Source organism: Aspergillus aculeatinus (genome assembly GCF_003184765.1).
Source record: "Aspergillus aculeatinus CBS 121060 unplaced genomic scaffold BO66scaffold_4, whole genome shotgun sequence".
In the NCBI taxonomy this organism is placed as follows: Eukaryota; Fungi; Ascomycota; class Eurotiomycetes; order Eurotiales; family Aspergillaceae; genus Aspergillus; species Aspergillus aculeatinus.
In genome coordinates, this window is record NW_020291473.1 from 105,448 (window position 1) to 121,837 (window position 16,390).

Genomic DNA, 16,390 nt, shown 5'->3' on the forward strand with positions numbered 1-16,390 from the left:
TCGGGTCTGGACACTGTCGTGGGTCGGCAAGAGCACTAGAGTAAACGTCATAAAGTCCTGAGCATTGTGGATATGAGAACCCTTGTGAGTGGCTCTTGTTTGGTAAGTAGGGCAGTACTGCAAAAAGGCAGCCGAATTAGTGGCCGGGGTATCTCAGGGCTTCTTCAAGCTCGGTGGAGCCGGCCCCATCAAGCGGTGCCTTTGGATCGGCCAGATACCCTGCCTTGATCGATGAGCTCCCGATTAATGGGGGTGTGCAGCGGGTCAATTGCGACTCTGTGGCAAAATGACATTCCATTCACGGGTTTTGTCCGCCGTTCAGCGACCCATAGCAGGATCCATATCTGCCTCGCATCAGGAACTGGACATTGGCGTTCCCAGGAACGCGTTGTTTCTATTCATATTCACCCACTTGACAGGCAAGCGGAAACCCACCGTCACAGAGCATATAATGGGATAGGCTTTGTGTGTATGGAGTATAGTCCAAGTACGATACGCGCAAGAACAAGCAAGTCCGCGTAATGGAGGAAGAGTGCCTTCCGATCAATGCCATAGGGCAAGTGGACGACGGCAATGTCGGATTCCTCTTCGAAGACATATTGCATCATTCCTTCCGTGTACAGGCCGTGTTCTGGATAAGTCTCTTCCACCACATGGTGTGCGGAGTAGTGCGATGACCAACAATTCGGCTGGACAGGAGGTTTCCGTCAGAGACATCAACAGCCTAGGATAGGCGAGATTCCCACCCGTCTGCATGTCATCATGGGATAGTTGAATGTGATTGCAGCATCAGAATTCCGGTATGGAGGGGGTTGCGGGGTGTGTGGATGTGTGGGAGGGTGTGGATGATGTGGATGAGATGAATCGGGGCGAAGAAAGAGTTTCAATCCAGTTGAGTTCGCTTCATCTGAAACAGACAGGAAAGCCAAGTGACGGAGACACCGGAACTCATTCGGTGGAGTGGGAGGAGTAGGTGGGAGGAGTGGGACTCTCAGCAGGGGAAAAACAGGGGATGCAGCCACTCATCGGCCAGCCACATCAGTCATTCTTCTGCAAGTGGGCCATGACGAAAGCCACAGCCAACGGCATTGCTTCTGGTTGGATTGTTTTGATGGGGATGTGCATTGCATTCATCATCGCCATCATCCAAGACTATTTTTATTTCTCAACTGCTCATCTAATGGCAATCGCTAAGAATTGTCTCAATGCCCTTGTTCCATTCCATATTTCTCTGTTCTCTAGGTAAAGGCTATGTCGATCGACTTACCACGTCATTCGCAATTGTGTGTATGGCGGTGGTTGTCTGCGCGCTACAAGCTCACAGCACAGTCTGAGCGAGGATGCATTGTAGAGAAAAGAGCAATTGAGTGTCATGTACAGTACACAGACCATACAGCCCTGTGCGTCTGGGCTCCATAAGGTTTGGCCTAATGTTGAATGGTGGATGTATAGCTTCAGTTCTTAATTCCGCCTTGGGCTTTTTATGCATAACGTCGCATACTATTGTTTTGCAAACCATTATATGAAGATGATAACACATACTCATATATTCGAGACCTGGCAGAGTCCTCACATGCTCCTCTAGTGAAGCTACTTAACTACCTACAAATTAACTCTGATTCCCAGTTGACTGACACAAGTAATACTTAGATTGTCTCTACATCTACACATGGAGTTGAACATCCAAAGCAGTACGAATGGTTGTCTTAGATTGTCTTCTTTTCCTACTGAATATAGATTTCACTTAGTTCTTTTTTTTTTCTATTGAAGCCCAAAGTGATTTAGCATTGGACGTATAGCACTTCGTACTGTACATGTACTGAGAATCTCAGCTCTTCCCCGCGCACAGGGACCGTTACGTATGCTTCTGCCATCATGACCCCCTAGTTCAAGTTGGGTCCTTCCCATTCCATCCATCATCCCACTAGATGGTAATATTCCTGCCGGCAGGTCTCGGGTTTTCAAACTGGATTTTGACCAGCCATTCTAGCCTTTGGAGTCAAGAATACCGGACCCACACTATCCAGGACTCTCAAGTGGCAGAAGGGAAGGGAAACTTCCATCGGCTTATTTAAGAAAAAAATATACAGAAAAAAAAAAGAAAGAAAGAAGTATCACATCCGATCCACCCACATCTTTGAACCTGTCCGGTCGAGAATTGACAGCCGTCACTGATTCCCAAGCCAGTCTTCCCCTCTCCATGGACCGTGGATAGACCATGCGCTGCATAGTTCTCTCCCCTACTACAAGATGCTGTCAAGCCCATAAACATGGGGAGCTGGACGAGAAACATTGCATACGAGTAGCATGTTGGGGAAACGCAATTGTGCTGTACTCATACGAGCCAATTCCCTTCCCCTCCCTCAGCATGTCTTACATGCATGGTCCACTTGTCAATGGCTCGTCATAAAAAGACAAGTACTCGTACTCAGTAACTCACGCTGATCGGTTGACTGTACCTGCCTGGGGAGACTATGGGTTGTCAATTGCTTCGTCGATTGGATGGAACAATGGGCGGGGAGTGCCATCAATCCATGGATAAACAACACTGACGTCGACGCCAGTTGCAGATCACTTCCACTAAGACATGTATTTCCCGCACTGTAGGAATCTGTATTGCAAGAAGTGGTACGCAAGCGATTCTCCACCTAGATGCAGGGAATCATGAATTTGTCGTTCTCGCTTGACTTACAAATGTCAAAGAGTAATTGAGAGGTGAGGTTGCCCACCCTAGGTCAATTGCATGGAGCTTCCTACGGCAACAAAACTATGTTATGTGGCATTGGCTGGATTTCAGCGAAACAGGTGCCGTCATCTGCTTGTTCAGATTGTTGGATGAGGATGAATAAATTGAGCAAGAAGGTTCGAAGGCGTTGAGTCATGACCGCTGATGCACGAGATAGAGTAGCATTTTCTACGTAGATGGCGCCTCCAGGGTCGGGTTCTGGGATAATCGAAGGGATGTTGAGGGTGAAACGTAACCGTATAACCATCTCTTACTGTCTGTAAGTACTCCGTAGAGCCCAATACATCCAATAATGGAAATGCAGTCAGAGAGCCCTTGGTCCTTGATCTTGGACTTTCAGCGTTATGGGCATACCACGAGGTACTGTATGCTCAGTCATGAAGCTGAAGTCCAGTATCTACAGAGAAATTCCTCAATGCAGTATATCAATGTGAGAAAAAATGAATATATTTTCCCAATCACCATGCAATATACATAATGGGTATCTGACTTCCAATTGCAATGATTTTTTCCTGGCCTACCTCATGCGCGCGGCCTTGAACTTACTCACACGCCTAGGAGCCTCTTCTGTTTCGAGAGGGACAATTTCGGGCTCTTCGTCAACGAATCCGCCTTGTTCCTTGATCATGCGATTGCGGATTTGGTAAAATTCAGTAGCAATCTCCTTCCGATGCAGTTGTTCATCGAGCTCGTCTGGTTCCGGTGCCACGGCGGACGTCTGCGAAACCTCACGTTCAACAAGGGTATCTGCCAGAATTTTGCCTTCTGGGCCTCTGGGTGCGGGGTCTTCCTCGGGATCAGCTGAGATTGGCTGGGAGAAGGGTTTAGGCTCCGCTGGCCTGGCAGGGAAAAGAGGCAGAGAGGATGGCGCGGGAGAGGGGGTGCCAGTCTTGCGTAAAGACGAGCGAAGTTCGACGGGCCGGGAAGGGCCAGCTGAAGTCTCTGACGCAGTGGCTGGGTTGACTGCGCTGTCGTCCGTTCTCCGAGCGCTCTTGAACCGAGAGACTTTCTTCGGTGCGTCTTTAGTTACTGGCTCCTTTGCAACAGGCTCTGTACGTTCAACCACGGAATCTGCAAGAACAGGTACACTAGATTCACGAACTGGGACAACCTTCTTATCCTGGGTCGGAGGCTTCGGGGCCGGAGCAATGTCGAGGTCGTCAGCAAAGGCAACCTTCTTTTTCGGCTTCTTCTCGAGCACAGGTCCGGTGCCTGTCTCGGTGGTCTTCTCAACACGAACCACACTGGGCTGCTCCAACTCCGCTTTGACATCAGTTGGGAGAGAGTCGGTGTTCTTGCCAATGTTCCACAATCCTCGCGCGTTCAGCTTGGCTTCCAACTCTCGCATTTCGCGGTGGTAATCCTCATCAAGAACACGTGTCGTAGTTCTCCCATATTCGTCTTCCTCCTCTTCGTCATCGTCGTAAGGGTAATCATCATATTCTTCGTCCACAGAAACGTCGCTTGCATCCTCGTCAAGTTCCAATTCGGCCACGACCGCTCCAACTTCATTTAGGCTATACTGCAGCATATCGCGCCGTAACTGGGCATCCTCTGGCGATTCCTCAATGCTTGCTGCAAGACGTTGATATTCTAGGAGACCAGCTGCATCCATTGAGGGAGACTTAGGGTTGTTCTCGGGAGTAGTCGCTTCTGGCATTTCCTCCTCCTCAATAGCCTGGGGATTTACCTCCTCCACCTCGATTGCAGTCGGAACTTCTTCCGTAGCGGGTGCTTCCGTAGTCCTTGCAGCATGCTGCGACGAGTCTTGATGTGCCGTAGTCACATTCGCCGTGTCCGGTATGTCGCTGACACCGGCTTTTTGCAAGATATTCAAAAGCTCAGAAGCCTGGCTGCCCGGGGTGTTTGTTGTGCTCGAGACGATATTACCGTTTTCGTCAAGTTCTTCAAAAATCTCAGTCATCGGAAATTCGGCCGTACTATCACTCGGTAGTTGCTCCTGTGAGTCCAGCGCATACAATTCGTTCTCTGCAGCGCGTAGTCTTTTCTCCATTGTCGCAACATTTTGTTTGACATAGTCAATGCGTCTGTTAATCAAACTGACCACCTGTCCTTTGGTGCGCGTCACGCCTTCTTTCTCGCCCAGTATCACCTTCACTTCTTCCTCAGTGACCAGCGATCCGCCGAGGCTGTGGCCCACGCTAAGGAAGTCTTCGCGATCCGCATCTTCAGGTAAGTCGTTTATCTCCTCTTTGAGGCCGTCGTACTCTGCCTCCCAGGTGCGCCAGTGGTAGAGTGAGTCCTGGAGTTTCAAGATATTGCCTTCGAGTTCTAGGCGCTGGCGCTCGAGTTCGTGTAGCTGGCTGTCGGGTACACCCATGATTATGTTCATAAAATCGAGTCTCGAGAATCTGCCGAGCGAGTGACTTGGACTGAGGTTCAGGATAAGTTGTCTTTTACCTGAATGAGGAAAGTTTGTGTGAATCAAGGTCAAAGACCAAAGGTGGACGGAGAGAGGAGTTGGAGGCGGCGGCGGCAAAGAAAAAAGTTCCGCCGCGGAACAATGGGCGGAATGCCTGATTGGCCCGTGCGGGCAGTTGGATTAATCACCCGTCATTTAGGCTTCACTGCTGCGACACCTGCGGTCTGTTCAACACTTACTCTGCTCCGCCTTGGTCTTAATCAGATCTGCGAGCTGTCAACTATGCCTTCTGCCCGGGAAGCTATGGCCAACCGCGGGGATGATGACGGTATGGTTGTTTGCCCTGCATCGGAATCCCCTTCCCACTTGTGCTAACCAGCTCTCTTTAGAGGTGTGCCCTGTCTGCAAATCCTCGCGGTACTTGAACCCGGATATGCAGTTCCTTATCAATCCGGAATGTTATCACAAAATGTGCGAATCGTGTGTGGATCGCATATTCTCGTCAGGCCCGGCAAACTGCCCCGTCGCGGGTTGCCACAAGACGCTGCGAAAGGCTCGGTTTCGGAAGCAAACCTTCGAGGATATCAACGTGGAACGAGAGGTGGACATCCGGCGCAGAGTGATGCAAATGTATGTCGTCAAGCCATCTTCCCGGTGACCTCGCAGGATACTGATACTGTCCGCAGTCTCAACCGCCGTGAAGAGGAGTTCGACTCCAAACGAGCCTGGGACGACTTCCTCGAACAACGTGAGGAGATCATCGCAAATCTCGTACACGGCACCGATGTGGCCAAGACCGAAAGTGACCTTCAGAAATATGCTTCAGAGAACATGCGCTCGATCCGCGCCAACCAAGCCCTCGAAGCGCAGGAAGCCTCGTCTTTCAAGGAGCAGCAGACACATGAGCAGGAACTGGCCCGTCTTCGCCGAGAAGCCGCTAAACAAGAATACGAGAACGAACGGCGGGAGCTACAGGCCTCTCGGGAGGATGTTCTCACTCGTCTCGCAGCCGGGCGACCTGGCGACGCTGCGGCTATTGCGCGCGAAGGCAAGAAGGTGTTGCTCAAGAAATCATCTGCTCGGCGAAGTGAGGAGGACCGGATCCGGCAGAAACAGGCTGCTCTCCGGAATTCGGATGCTAGGAAAGCTGGTCAGGGAGGACTCACGGCTGATAAGGCCGACATTGCTGGCGATTCGGGCTTGATCAAGGGTCTCAAGAAGATCGTGACTCCGGAACCCGAAAAGCCTTACGACCCATTTGGTGGCATGGTTCCCAACAAGCGCGACTATTATACTTTGCGCGATTTCTATCCGTCAAGCTATCTTGACCCTATCCGACAGGACACTCGTATGCAGGCAGGCGGGTACGATCTGCAGGAGTACTACTCTCGTACATTGATGGAAGCTTTCGCCGGCTTGGGCTGCTTTATCGATGAGGAGGTGGCACAACGTGACGATGCAGGGTCTCTTGGGGTCTCCAGACCTGCCGCCACTCAAGGGGCTGCCCAGGCGGCAGTTTCAAGTACGGGTACTCCAGAAGCCAGCTGACTGGCGTTATACATAGACTGTTGAGCCCGCTGAAGAAAGTGTTCCCTGCTGTGATTTCTGCGCTTCTACTTCGCAGCGAAGGTAGCCTCACCTGGGTTGTTGTATATAATGCATAGCGATGGCGTTTTGATGGGATTTGGGTGTTCCATTGGGGTATAGAAATGACGGTCGTGATAATGGATATGATTGATCTAGGTATACAAAAAAGGCAAAGCTAACACAAACTCAGAAGACACTATTTAACAAGGTCAAGAACATCGACTTGTAGTACATAGAACGTAATGTACAACTCTCGCCACGAGCACACCCATTTAGAACTTGCCGCCGGTAATCTCCTCTGCAAGCTTCTTGATTCTGCCCTGAATGGCGTCCCAGCGAGCAGCTTCGCTCCTGCTAGTCTCGTGGACAAGGCTGGAGACAGATTGGGGGTGGCCCAGGTTCCAGATGTTGTCACCCGCCTGGTGGTCGTTGCGCCAGGCCTCATTTTCGCCCTCGGGGAAGACCTTCTCAATTTCGGCTGCGAGTTGTTCCTCGGTAGTGATAAATTGCCGTGCATTCACGTACAGATCGTGCAGGTTGCTTTGGCGCTCGGCAATCTTAAGTCTTTCTTTCTCCTCAAGTTGAAGCCGAGAAGAGCGCAGACGAGATTCTCGACCAGGATCCGGCAGCACCTGCATGCGCTGGGGCAACATGGCTTGGACTACCGACGTCTGAGTCAGCCTCACGTCCTTCCTCGCACGCTGTCCCATGATCAACTCCCGGTATCGCTGCTTTTCCTCGCTTTGCTGCTTCATGGCTTCGTCAGTGGCCTGCTTGCGGGCGTGCAGCTCCAAAAGACCCTCCTTGAGATTCTTCCTCCGCATATTAGCCATCTTCCTCTGGTGTTCGCGGTACTCATAGTCCGGGTGGTTTGGGTTGAGCGAAATCTTCTTGGGAAGAGGCGTAGCGGCGTGAATGTACGCCTCCGTCGGCTTGTCCGTGCGGCGGGCAGGAAAGATCTCACGGGGAACCGGAAGGGTACCCTTTACGCGGGGCTTAGAGCGTTGTTCGGGCTGAAGAACTCGAGGAACGTCGATGAAATTGGGAGACTCGGGTCCGACTCGCAACGAGGCCGATGAAGCGAAGCCGCGGAACTGCACGGTGGCAGTTCTGCAATTGCGAAAGAGGGCCATGATAAAACAAGGTTGCTCAATTGTCTGGGGATGTTTGGACAATATCAAATTGGGGGGGTATCGGGAGGTATTTTGCAAAGGGACTCGATTAGAAGAAGGCCCACCGCAATCAACCGACAACCTGAACCGATACAGAGATCCTGAAAGGACTTATTGGCAAGCGCGGTTCTGCTGCGGAAGTTCGGACAGAACGAAACGATTTTCCTGATATTGGTCCGTGCACCGCTTAGCTTGGCGCGCGCCAATGGCAGAAAAAAAAATAATTTTCCCGCGCTTGAAACTTTTTTCTTCTCTTTCTTTTTCTTTTCCTTCTTGCGCTCCGCCATTTTTTGTTTACAACACTACTTTCTTGTGAACTTTTCTTTTCAAAACTTCTTGAGGTACTCTTGGGAGGTGTTTTCATCATGGGTACCGGAAAGAAGGAAGCCACTCGTAGAGAGCGGCAGGGGAAGACTGGGGATGGCATGGGAAATGTTCGCACCAAGGGTGAGAATTTCTACAGGTAAAATAATGGCGACGGTCCCTGCTACTGAATGCTGGACTAATATATCATGACAGAGATGCGAAGAAGGTGAAGCATTTGAACATGTTGAAGGATGGAAAGCCTCGACGTAATGCTGAGGGAAAGATCACTGTGGCTGCTTCATACCAATCTCGAGATGCTCCGGTCGCTAGAATTGAGCCCAACCGTAAATGGTTTGGCAACACGAGAGTGATATCTCAAGAGGCTCTGTCGTCTTTCCGCGAGGCGGTTGCCGAACGTGCTTCCGACCCCTATTCAGTCTTGCTCAAGACCAACAAGCTTCCCATGAGCCTGATCAGAGATGATAAGGGCGCCAATGGGTTGAAGCAGCACGAGGCCAAGATGGCCATTGAGAACTCTCCTTTCAGTGATACCTTTGGGCCCAAGGCGCAGAGGAAGCGCGTCAAGATGGGCGTTGCCTCTCTGGAGGACCTGGCCGGCGAAACCGTCAAGATGCACGACGCTTACGTCGAAAAGACAGACCATGCTACTCATGAAGATGGTACTTTGGTTGTCAACGGTGATGATGTTGCAAAGGATGACAACTCCGGTCTGGCAACCACCGCCGTTGAGTCAGTCTTCTCCAAGGGTCAGAGCAAGCGTATCTGGAATGAGCTTTACAAGGTCATTGACTCATCCGATGTCGTACTTCATCTACTTGATGCTCGTGATCCCGATGGTACACGCTGCAGGAGTATTGAGAAGTACATCCGTGAAGAGGCTCCTCACAAGCACTTGATCTTCGTCCTGAACAAGTGTGACCTTGTTCCCACAGGTGTAGCGGTACGTCTACTTCTCTCTCGTATTACTTTGTCCTTTCTATCCCTCGTTCTCTCCTTTATGAAAATGGGTTTCGGCCCAATGCCATTGCTAAGTCAAGGCTTCTCCCTGCGACCTTGTGTCGTGTTTTTCTTCCTTGGGAGTATGTCTGTTACAGCTCTGGCAGATTGACGCTGATCCGCGCCGACCTTCTTTCTGAAGCTAGGCTGACTGGTTTTCGTTTTGAATACCAGTCGTAAGGATCAAGCTGTGTTCTGTTTTTGAGTTGAGATCTGCTTCTACTCAATGAGTGGCCCATAGCAGTTCTCTTAGTAACATTTCACACATTTTTTTACCATGTCTTTCGTCCTTTTTTGCTTATTGCTGTTTACGCTATTGTCTTCATTGCAATACCGTTGGTGTTTACTTGCTAACGTGACACCAGGCCGCCTGGGTACGACACTTGTCGAAAGACTATCCTACTCTAGCTTTCCACGCCTCTATCACCAACTCTTTTGGTAAGGGTTCTTTGATTCAGCTTCTAAGGCAGTTCTCCTCCTTGCATTCCGATCGCAAGCAGATTTCTGTCGGTTTGATTGGGTATCCAAACACTGGAAAATCTTCCGTCATCAACACTTTGCGGAAGAAGAAAGTGTGTACTGTGGCCCCAATCCCTGGAGAGACCAAGGTCTGGCAGTACGTTACCTTGATGAAGCGGATCTACCTCATCGATTGTCCTGGTGTGGTACCAGCCAGCTCGAACGCCACTCCCGAAGATATCCTCCTTCGAGGTGTGGTTCGAGTGGAGAACGTAGAGAATCCCGAGCAGTACATTCCGGCCGTTCTCAAGCGAGTGCAGCCCAAACACTTGGAGCGTACATACGGCATCAAGAATGTCGAGGATCCTATCGAGTTCCTCAGTATCCTCGCTCGCAAGGGTGGTCGTTTGCTTCGTGGAGGAGAACCTGACCTCGATGGTGTCGCCAAGATGGTCATCAACGATTTCCTCCGAGGAAAGATTCCCTGGTTCACTCCCCCGCCTCACAATGCTGGTGGGGAGGATGAGGCGATCGAGGGCCGTGCTGGTCGGCTCGGAGAAATGAGTCGGAAGCGCAAGCTCGACGACACCACCTCCGAAAAGCCAGAGGACTCTAAGAAGGCGTCGAAAGAGAAGGCTCCTGAAACTGATAACGACGAATTCGAGGGTTTCGAGAGCGACGATGATGATGACTCGATCGCGAACCTTGAAATCAGCGATGAGGAAAGTGGCGAAGAAGACGATTAAGTGTTTTCATTGTCGAGATCCTTGTCAAAGACTGTCAATGAACCAAGTACTCCCGATGCCGTCTGTCATCTGGCATCAATCCCGAGACGTACACCCCTGGTGGCGCATGTCGCTCCACAACTTCCAGGGCGTATCCCAAGGTCTTGTCACACCTTGACTTTGGGTGGAAGTTGAAAGCCATTTGCGTCGCAGCGTCCATGACGCGAACTCCTTTGAGAACCAGAACACCGTCAGGCCTCTTGCGCCTAGGACTGGTTCCGTACGAAATCCGCTGGCATGCTACCTGGACTGTTCTTGGCCAGTGCACGTTATGCTTCAGCTCGGAGCATTGGTTGTCAGGCCGATCAATGCCTCAGCCAACTTGATGCCCATTATTTAAGATACCCACTGAGTGTTTTTACACGAAGACTTTCAAGAAATCCAAGCAATCAATAAATCAATCATCCTGAAACAAGGTGGTCTGATTCAAGAAAAGACTGATTCTTCCCACAGTAATCCACCCGTAGACACTTTTCAATAGGGCAGATTCCTCACCGCCGACGGAGCTCACGTGGGGCTACCCCAGCCTCATTCGAGTGCCTCGTCTCCGTAGCAGCTGCCAGACGATACCTTGCATTTCCTTAAGATCGTGACGCATTAATCTGGGCTATTTATTCGGCCTTTCATGTATTTGTGTGCCCTGTGGATATGCTACTCTCCCCGTGACAATGGAGGATGAGGGCATGTCCATTGTTCCCTATGGATCAGGCAATCTCGATGTCGTGCTGTAAGCCAGCTTTCTTCGTTCCCCCTTCTCTCCTAGTCGTTCAGAGAATAGAGATCCTAATGTGGGGGACTATCTTGCTGCAGGCGACACAATGACTCGGTTGTGGTTTATGATCGCGACTCGCGGCAACTGGTTCTTCAAAACACCGCGGATCGGAGGGGCAGTGAACTCGATCTGACCGACTGTCCTTACTGCCATCGTCCTTTGCATGAAAATGGGTCACCACAAGGTGATCATGAGAATAGCCCGGGCGCGCAGGCGGAATTCATCAATCCTGACTACTTTCGACTACTACATGCTAGCTTACCTGGCTCTACGGACTCGTCCAATCCCCCATCCCCTCGTCGCCGTCTCGTTCAGCCAGCTATCGCGGACGGTCCGACTAGTGATCCTAGCTATCCAGAGACCGGCGTCCATACCAGTCAGGGGATTTCGTCGGCGGCTTTTACACAGGATTACTTCAAGAAGTTCTTTGTCGAAGAGACGGTTCTAGGCAAAGGCGGCAAGGGGGTTGTTCTTCTGGTCAAACACGTACTGGACGGTGTCTCACTTGGTCATTATGCCTGTAAGCGGGTCCCTGTCGGAGATGACCATGAGTGGCTTGAGAAGGTATTAGGTGAGGTTCAGCTTCTACAGCACCTTTCGCACCAGAATCTCGTCTCCTACCGTCATGTGTGGCTGGAAAATGCAAAGATCACTACCTTTGGGCCCAGTGTGCCATGCGCGTTCATACTTCAGCAGTATTGCAACGCGGGGGACCTCCACAATTACATCTGCGGTGCAGTGCAGACCTCTACTACAAAACAGCAGCTTAAAGAGCGTCTGAGAAGAAGGTCAAGGGGTGGACTTGATCCTGAGAACGATCTTGGGGCGTTGCGAAAGCTCCAATTCGAGGAAATATATTCTTTCTTCAAAGATATTACTTCCGGAATCCGTTATCTCCATGCCAATGGCTACATCCACCGTGATCTCAAGCCTCATAACTGCTTGCTGCATAAAACCAGTGACGGGATCCGGGTCCTAGTCAGTGACTTTGGAGAGGTTCAGGCTCAAGATTCAATCCGAAGGTCGACTGGGGCGACAGGGACTGTTTCTTACTGCGCACCAGAAGTTTTACGACGAGAATACCCCGATGGTCCCTTCGGGAACTTCACCTTCAAGTCCGACATCTTCTCTTTGGGGATGATTCTGTACTTCCTCTGCTTTGCGCAACTTCCTTATAGCAATGCAGACTTGATCCACGAGGAGAAAGAAGACTTAGACCGACTTCGTGAAGAGATCAGTCAATGGTCGGGATTCGACTACGCTAGACGCATGAGACCCGAACTCCCCGAACAGCTCTACATATTCCTCCAGCGCTTGCTGTCCGTGGACGCTGATCGCCGACCCTCAGCAGAAGAGGTTCTTAATGGTCTCCAGGCCGGGGCTAATGTCAATGAAAACTTCCGCTTGAAGCGAGCCAGCCCGACCAGCCCAGATATGCGCCCCAGCTCCCGGATTCACCCGGTAGAAAGTCCGTCTGCTGCATCCTATACTCGCCAGGCCCTGTCGCCGAATAGGACCCTCGCGAGACCGCCGCCGAGTGTACGGCGGAGTTCCGCATACGATAGTACCAACACGGACGCTGCTAGAGCCGAATCTACCTCCACCTCTCTTGGCCCGGAACGAAATCTCATTTTTCGCCCACGTTTCTCGAGTACTCCCTCGTCCTCACTCACACCTGCCCACCATCCTCCTGAGGAACATCGCCACGAAGTGGCCCCCCATGACAACTCTGACACAATCGAAGAGCCCCAGCAACAACACCTACTGCCACCGCCTCCCCCACGTCACTGGTTCTTACAAAGATATTTCCCGTTCCTCGAGCCGCTGGCAACTTCCGTAGCTAACTGGCAGCTTGGGATCACAATTTTTCAACTGACCACGTTCCTTCTCAAGATACTCTCTATATTTCAACCCTGCAGCCCGTTGACTGTCAACCCCTGGGTCGTTTATCCTCTACTGTTAGTGGCGGCGGTCAACTTCCCAGCGACAAGCTTTGCCAGGCAGTTGGTCTCACTGATGTTGCATCTCGTGGTTGTAAGTCTATGTATGCAGATGGATGCGCTTTGTTGGAGAACGTACAGGCGGTAGTCTCGTACCAACCCGAGGGCCTTTCTTCTGGGTTGATTCTCGTATCCGGAATGGAATGACACGGAGACCAGACTGCGAAAGTAAGAGGGGTGACATCCGATGCTTCGGTGCATGGCTTCACATGGTATTTTGAAGATGCGCCTGTGGTTGACGAAATTATGTGCCCATGACCATTGAATGCATTGATAGACTGTTCAGGGTAGTCACCGCAAATAATCTCCTTTTCTGCGAGCGAATCTCTCACCACTAGAGGCCGGGATCCATCGCAGTGGTATAGAACGTACCTTAGAAAGCATGACCTTCGTCGATAGGAACACTATACTAGGTGCTTTGTCCGGTTCGCTGGAGCTCTTTAGCTTTGATAGAGTGGTGGCATGAAGCAGGAAGAAAGGGGCTCAAGAAATTGAGCGGCTATTCAGAGGCAATGATAATACACAAGAGACAAGCTACAGTGCCGCCGCACTGGCACTGAAGTACTGAGTACCCTTTCCAAGGGGTTCACAGTACCTCAGGCTCAGTAGGAAAAGCTACTTCCGTTTCCGGAATCCTGGTGATTTCCGAACAATTTCTGGTAAACCTCTAGTGGTTACAACCATATACATCATTGAACTTGGAACCTACTGGGTGACTTCAAGGTTATAAGACTGGAAGCCGATGTCCCATGCAGTGCAGCTACCCCGCTACGCGATGCTGTTCCCGTCTCATTGGTCATCTCGCATCATCCTCGCATGGCCCATCTGACCAGCTTTTGTATACGCACGAGCACATACACCTCTTTATAAAACAAAGCTGGTGGAAAGCTATTGAACCTGTCTATCCCGCTCACCTTTGGTTTATTTCTCCCATGAGACCTGAGTTCCTATCCTCAACCACCTCTCCCCGCACTGACAATGTTCCCCCAGTCGGTTTTGGTCTTCTTTTTCCTCTTGTCCCTGCCTTTCTTGTTCAGTTACCACGTCATCTGGGGACTTAACTGCTGGGTCCTTCGTCAGAACCACCTTGAGCGCACCAGGAGAGGCTTGTCGGTGCTTTGAGCGATCTCTTCACACGAAGAAGGCACAACCACGCCGCCGATATTTCGGATCTGAATGCATTCGACAACCTGATAGATGGATTGCCTCGTGTGCTGTCAGAACTTTACGAGCCGTTAGGCACTCGACTCTTGTGCTTCCTCTATACGAAGCTTGCCTTTGCGTACGGCATGATATGCAACAGCCCTGAGACTTTGAGCATCGAGAGCTATTGTTGGGTCATCAGACGAGGATCGAGGCGGTTAGGGCTTCCATATAGAAGATTGCGGCGCTCGGATGCTGGTTCTGGGAGCCTTGAAGGAGAAAGGCATTTCCTCCGCGGAACCTAAGTGCTCGCATCAACTTGAGGTTGGCCAGTACCCGTGTGCTGTGCTCACATCCTGCTTATACGCCGCGCAATCTTTCGCTGAACCATCCTCCAATGATCTGTTTTATAGGGTGGCAATGCTTCGAGCCTGGTCCCACACATTCCTTCTATATTCACAAGGCGATTTCGATTATGGAACTGTGGCTCAGTTAAAGGACCTTGCTTGAGATTACTCTTGAATACATTGCACCTTCAGGGCAAAGAACTTGATTCATGTACACGTTCACGGCGTATTTATCTCTATCTTCATGTGCAACTTAGCTCGCTCAAACATCAGCGCATAGATCAACGGGCAATATCCGACAACTTATAGCCTCGGCCGGATAGTCTGGCCGCCCTCCCAGGATTCTCCCGCCTCCAGCGTCTGCCACCCAGCGACGGAGCCGGCCTCGACACAGATCATGTTCTTGTAAGCCTCATCCGGTCCGAAGTCGGCCATGCCCTTGGCCTTCTCGATCCAGGGGTTCCACACCACAACATCGGTCAGGGCTTCCCGGGTAATCGAGAACAAGGGCTTGTCATCCGAGACCGTGGTAACCTCGATCGGAACCTTCGGGTCAAGGGACTTGTACACCCGATCGGTCTCCTTATCGATCTCAACCGCAGAGGAGGCTTCCGTCTGGACGGCGCCACCTTGGGTCTTGTCGACATACTCCTTGGACTGGAGGTTCTTGACGCGGACCTGCGAGATGTCCTATATGCCCTTATGTCAGTCTCTCCCCTCGCAAGATACTTGCACTAATCAGGGGGTTCGCTGTGTGAGAACGCACCTCAATGCTCAGATAAGTGTGCAGCAGAACCTGGAATTCGAAGTTCTGCTCGCCCTTGTTCTGCACCTGCAGGGAGGTTTCGAGACCCTCCTTGGTCAGGGTGACACTGTACACCAGACCAAACTGGTAAGGCCACGCCTTCTGGAACTCTTCGCTCAGCATAGGGTGCGACAGACCGAAGTCCAGCTTGACCGCATCATCGCCTTCCTTGTGGTCTTTTCCGAGGGACTCGGACGAGGACTTGCCCAGAAACTCCCAGTTCGAGTTCCGTGCGAAGCCGTGTTGCGGGAGGGAGGATGTAGCGTGATTCGAGGGGGGAGGACCGAAGACCTGCAGTGAGCCACAGCCGCGGCACTCGTTAGATACCGGTTGTTCTGTTTGGGGGATTGAAGGTCGCTGGGATAGAACCTACCGGGAAGACCACGGGGATACCGCCGCGGATGGGCTTGGAGCCATCCAGGTGAGCCTTTTCGCTGACGAACAATTGCTCCTTCCCATTGGCAAGCTTCCAGGATGTGACGGTCGCTCCATACAGGTGGACGGTGACTGACTCGCCGGTGGGCAGAGTGGCCTGGACCTTGTTGTCGTGGAAGTTGACGGTGGGCTGAGGGATGGAGACACCCACCCCGATGGCGGAGGGCTTGTTGGAACGATCCATCTTCGTAGAGGAAGAATATATCAGATATTAGTTGCTTAGGGGAGGGACTAGTCAGGAAGGGTGACTCGAATGCGTAGCAAGATAGCGTTTCTCTCACCTCTGTCTGTTATTCAATGCGGGGGGACTGTTGTTGGATGCGCCTGAACGGGCGGGGCAGCAGCGTCACCGTGGGGCCCTTCTTGGCTTAGGTCAGCATATCGCTATGCGGATAACTCGCTGCCTATTTTAGATTTATGCTGCATAGTGCAG

General features: G+C 51.4%; 7 protein-coding genes across 7 annotated transcripts; 4 read left to right on the forward strand and 3 right to left on the reverse strand.

Moving 5' to 3' along the window:
• The first annotated feature begins 884 nt into the window (after positions 1-884).
• On the forward strand, positions 885-1,282 carry BO66DRAFT_142672 (uncharacterized protein). Its single transcript, XM_025642076.1, has one exon. It carries the CDS (start codon positions 1,013-1,015, stop codon positions 1,244-1,246), a length of 234 nt encoding a protein of 77 aa, XP_025507938.1. The 5' UTR covers positions 885-1,012; the 3' UTR covers positions 1,247-1,282.
• A 1,920-nt stretch (positions 1,283-3,202) lies between these two features.
• Positions 3,203-5,201, reverse strand: BO66DRAFT_467972 (prefoldin-like protein). The gene has a single exon (XM_025652611.1). It carries the CDS (start codon positions 5,097-5,099, stop codon positions 3,264-3,266), a length of 1,836 nt encoding a protein of 611 aa, XP_025507939.1. The 5' UTR covers positions 5,100-5,201; the 3' UTR covers positions 3,203-3,263.
• Positions 5,202-5,369: 168 nt separating this feature from the next.
• BO66DRAFT_388187 (TFIIH/NER complex subunit TFB3) lies at positions 5,370-6,908 on the forward strand. The gene is made up of 3 exons (XM_025646490.1): positions 5,370-5,457; positions 5,519-5,759; positions 5,816-6,908. Exons 1-3 carry the CDS (start codon positions 5,412-5,414, stop codon positions 6,675-6,677), a joined length of 1,149 nt encoding a protein of 382 aa, XP_025507940.1. The 5' UTR covers positions 5,370-5,411; the 3' UTR covers positions 6,678-6,908.
• On the reverse strand, positions 6,849-8,008 carry BO66DRAFT_388188 (uncharacterized protein). The gene has a single exon (XM_025646491.1). It carries the CDS (start codon positions 7,847-7,849, stop codon positions 6,989-6,991), a length of 861 nt encoding a protein of 286 aa, XP_025507941.1. The 5' UTR covers positions 7,850-8,008; the 3' UTR covers positions 6,849-6,988.
• A 165-nt stretch (positions 8,009-8,173) lies between these two features.
• BO66DRAFT_388189 (putative GTPase NOG2) lies at positions 8,174-10,848 on the forward strand. The gene is made up of 3 exons (XM_025646492.1): positions 8,174-8,351; positions 8,408-9,155; positions 9,577-10,848. The coding sequence occupies exons 1-3, from the start codon at positions 8,314-8,316 to the stop codon at positions 10,414-10,416; spliced, it is 1,626 nt and encodes a 541-aa protein (XP_025507942.1). The 5' UTR covers positions 8,174-8,313; the 3' UTR covers positions 10,417-10,848.
• A 178-nt stretch (positions 10,849-11,026) lies between these two features.
• Positions 11,027-14,716, forward strand: BO66DRAFT_467976 (protein kinase IKS1). The gene is made up of 3 exons (XM_025652612.1): positions 11,027-11,182; positions 11,266-13,261; positions 14,218-14,716. Exons 1-3 carry the CDS (start codon positions 11,124-11,126, stop codon positions 14,347-14,349), a joined length of 2,187 nt encoding a protein of 728 aa, XP_025507943.1. The 5' UTR covers positions 11,027-11,123; the 3' UTR covers positions 14,350-14,716.
• A 70-nt stretch (positions 14,717-14,786) lies between these two features.
• On the reverse strand, positions 14,787-16,259 carry BO66DRAFT_388192 (D-hexose-6-phosphate mutarotase). Its single transcript, XM_025646493.1, has 3 exons — positions 15,896-16,259; positions 15,484-15,813; positions 14,787-15,407 (listed from the first exon to the last, which is right to left on the reverse strand). The coding sequence occupies exons 1-3, from the start codon at positions 16,139-16,141 to the stop codon at positions 15,021-15,023; spliced, it is 963 nt and encodes a 320-aa protein (XP_025507944.1). The 5' UTR covers positions 16,142-16,259; the 3' UTR covers positions 14,787-15,020.
• Between the last annotated feature and the right edge of the window lie 131 nt (positions 16,260-16,390).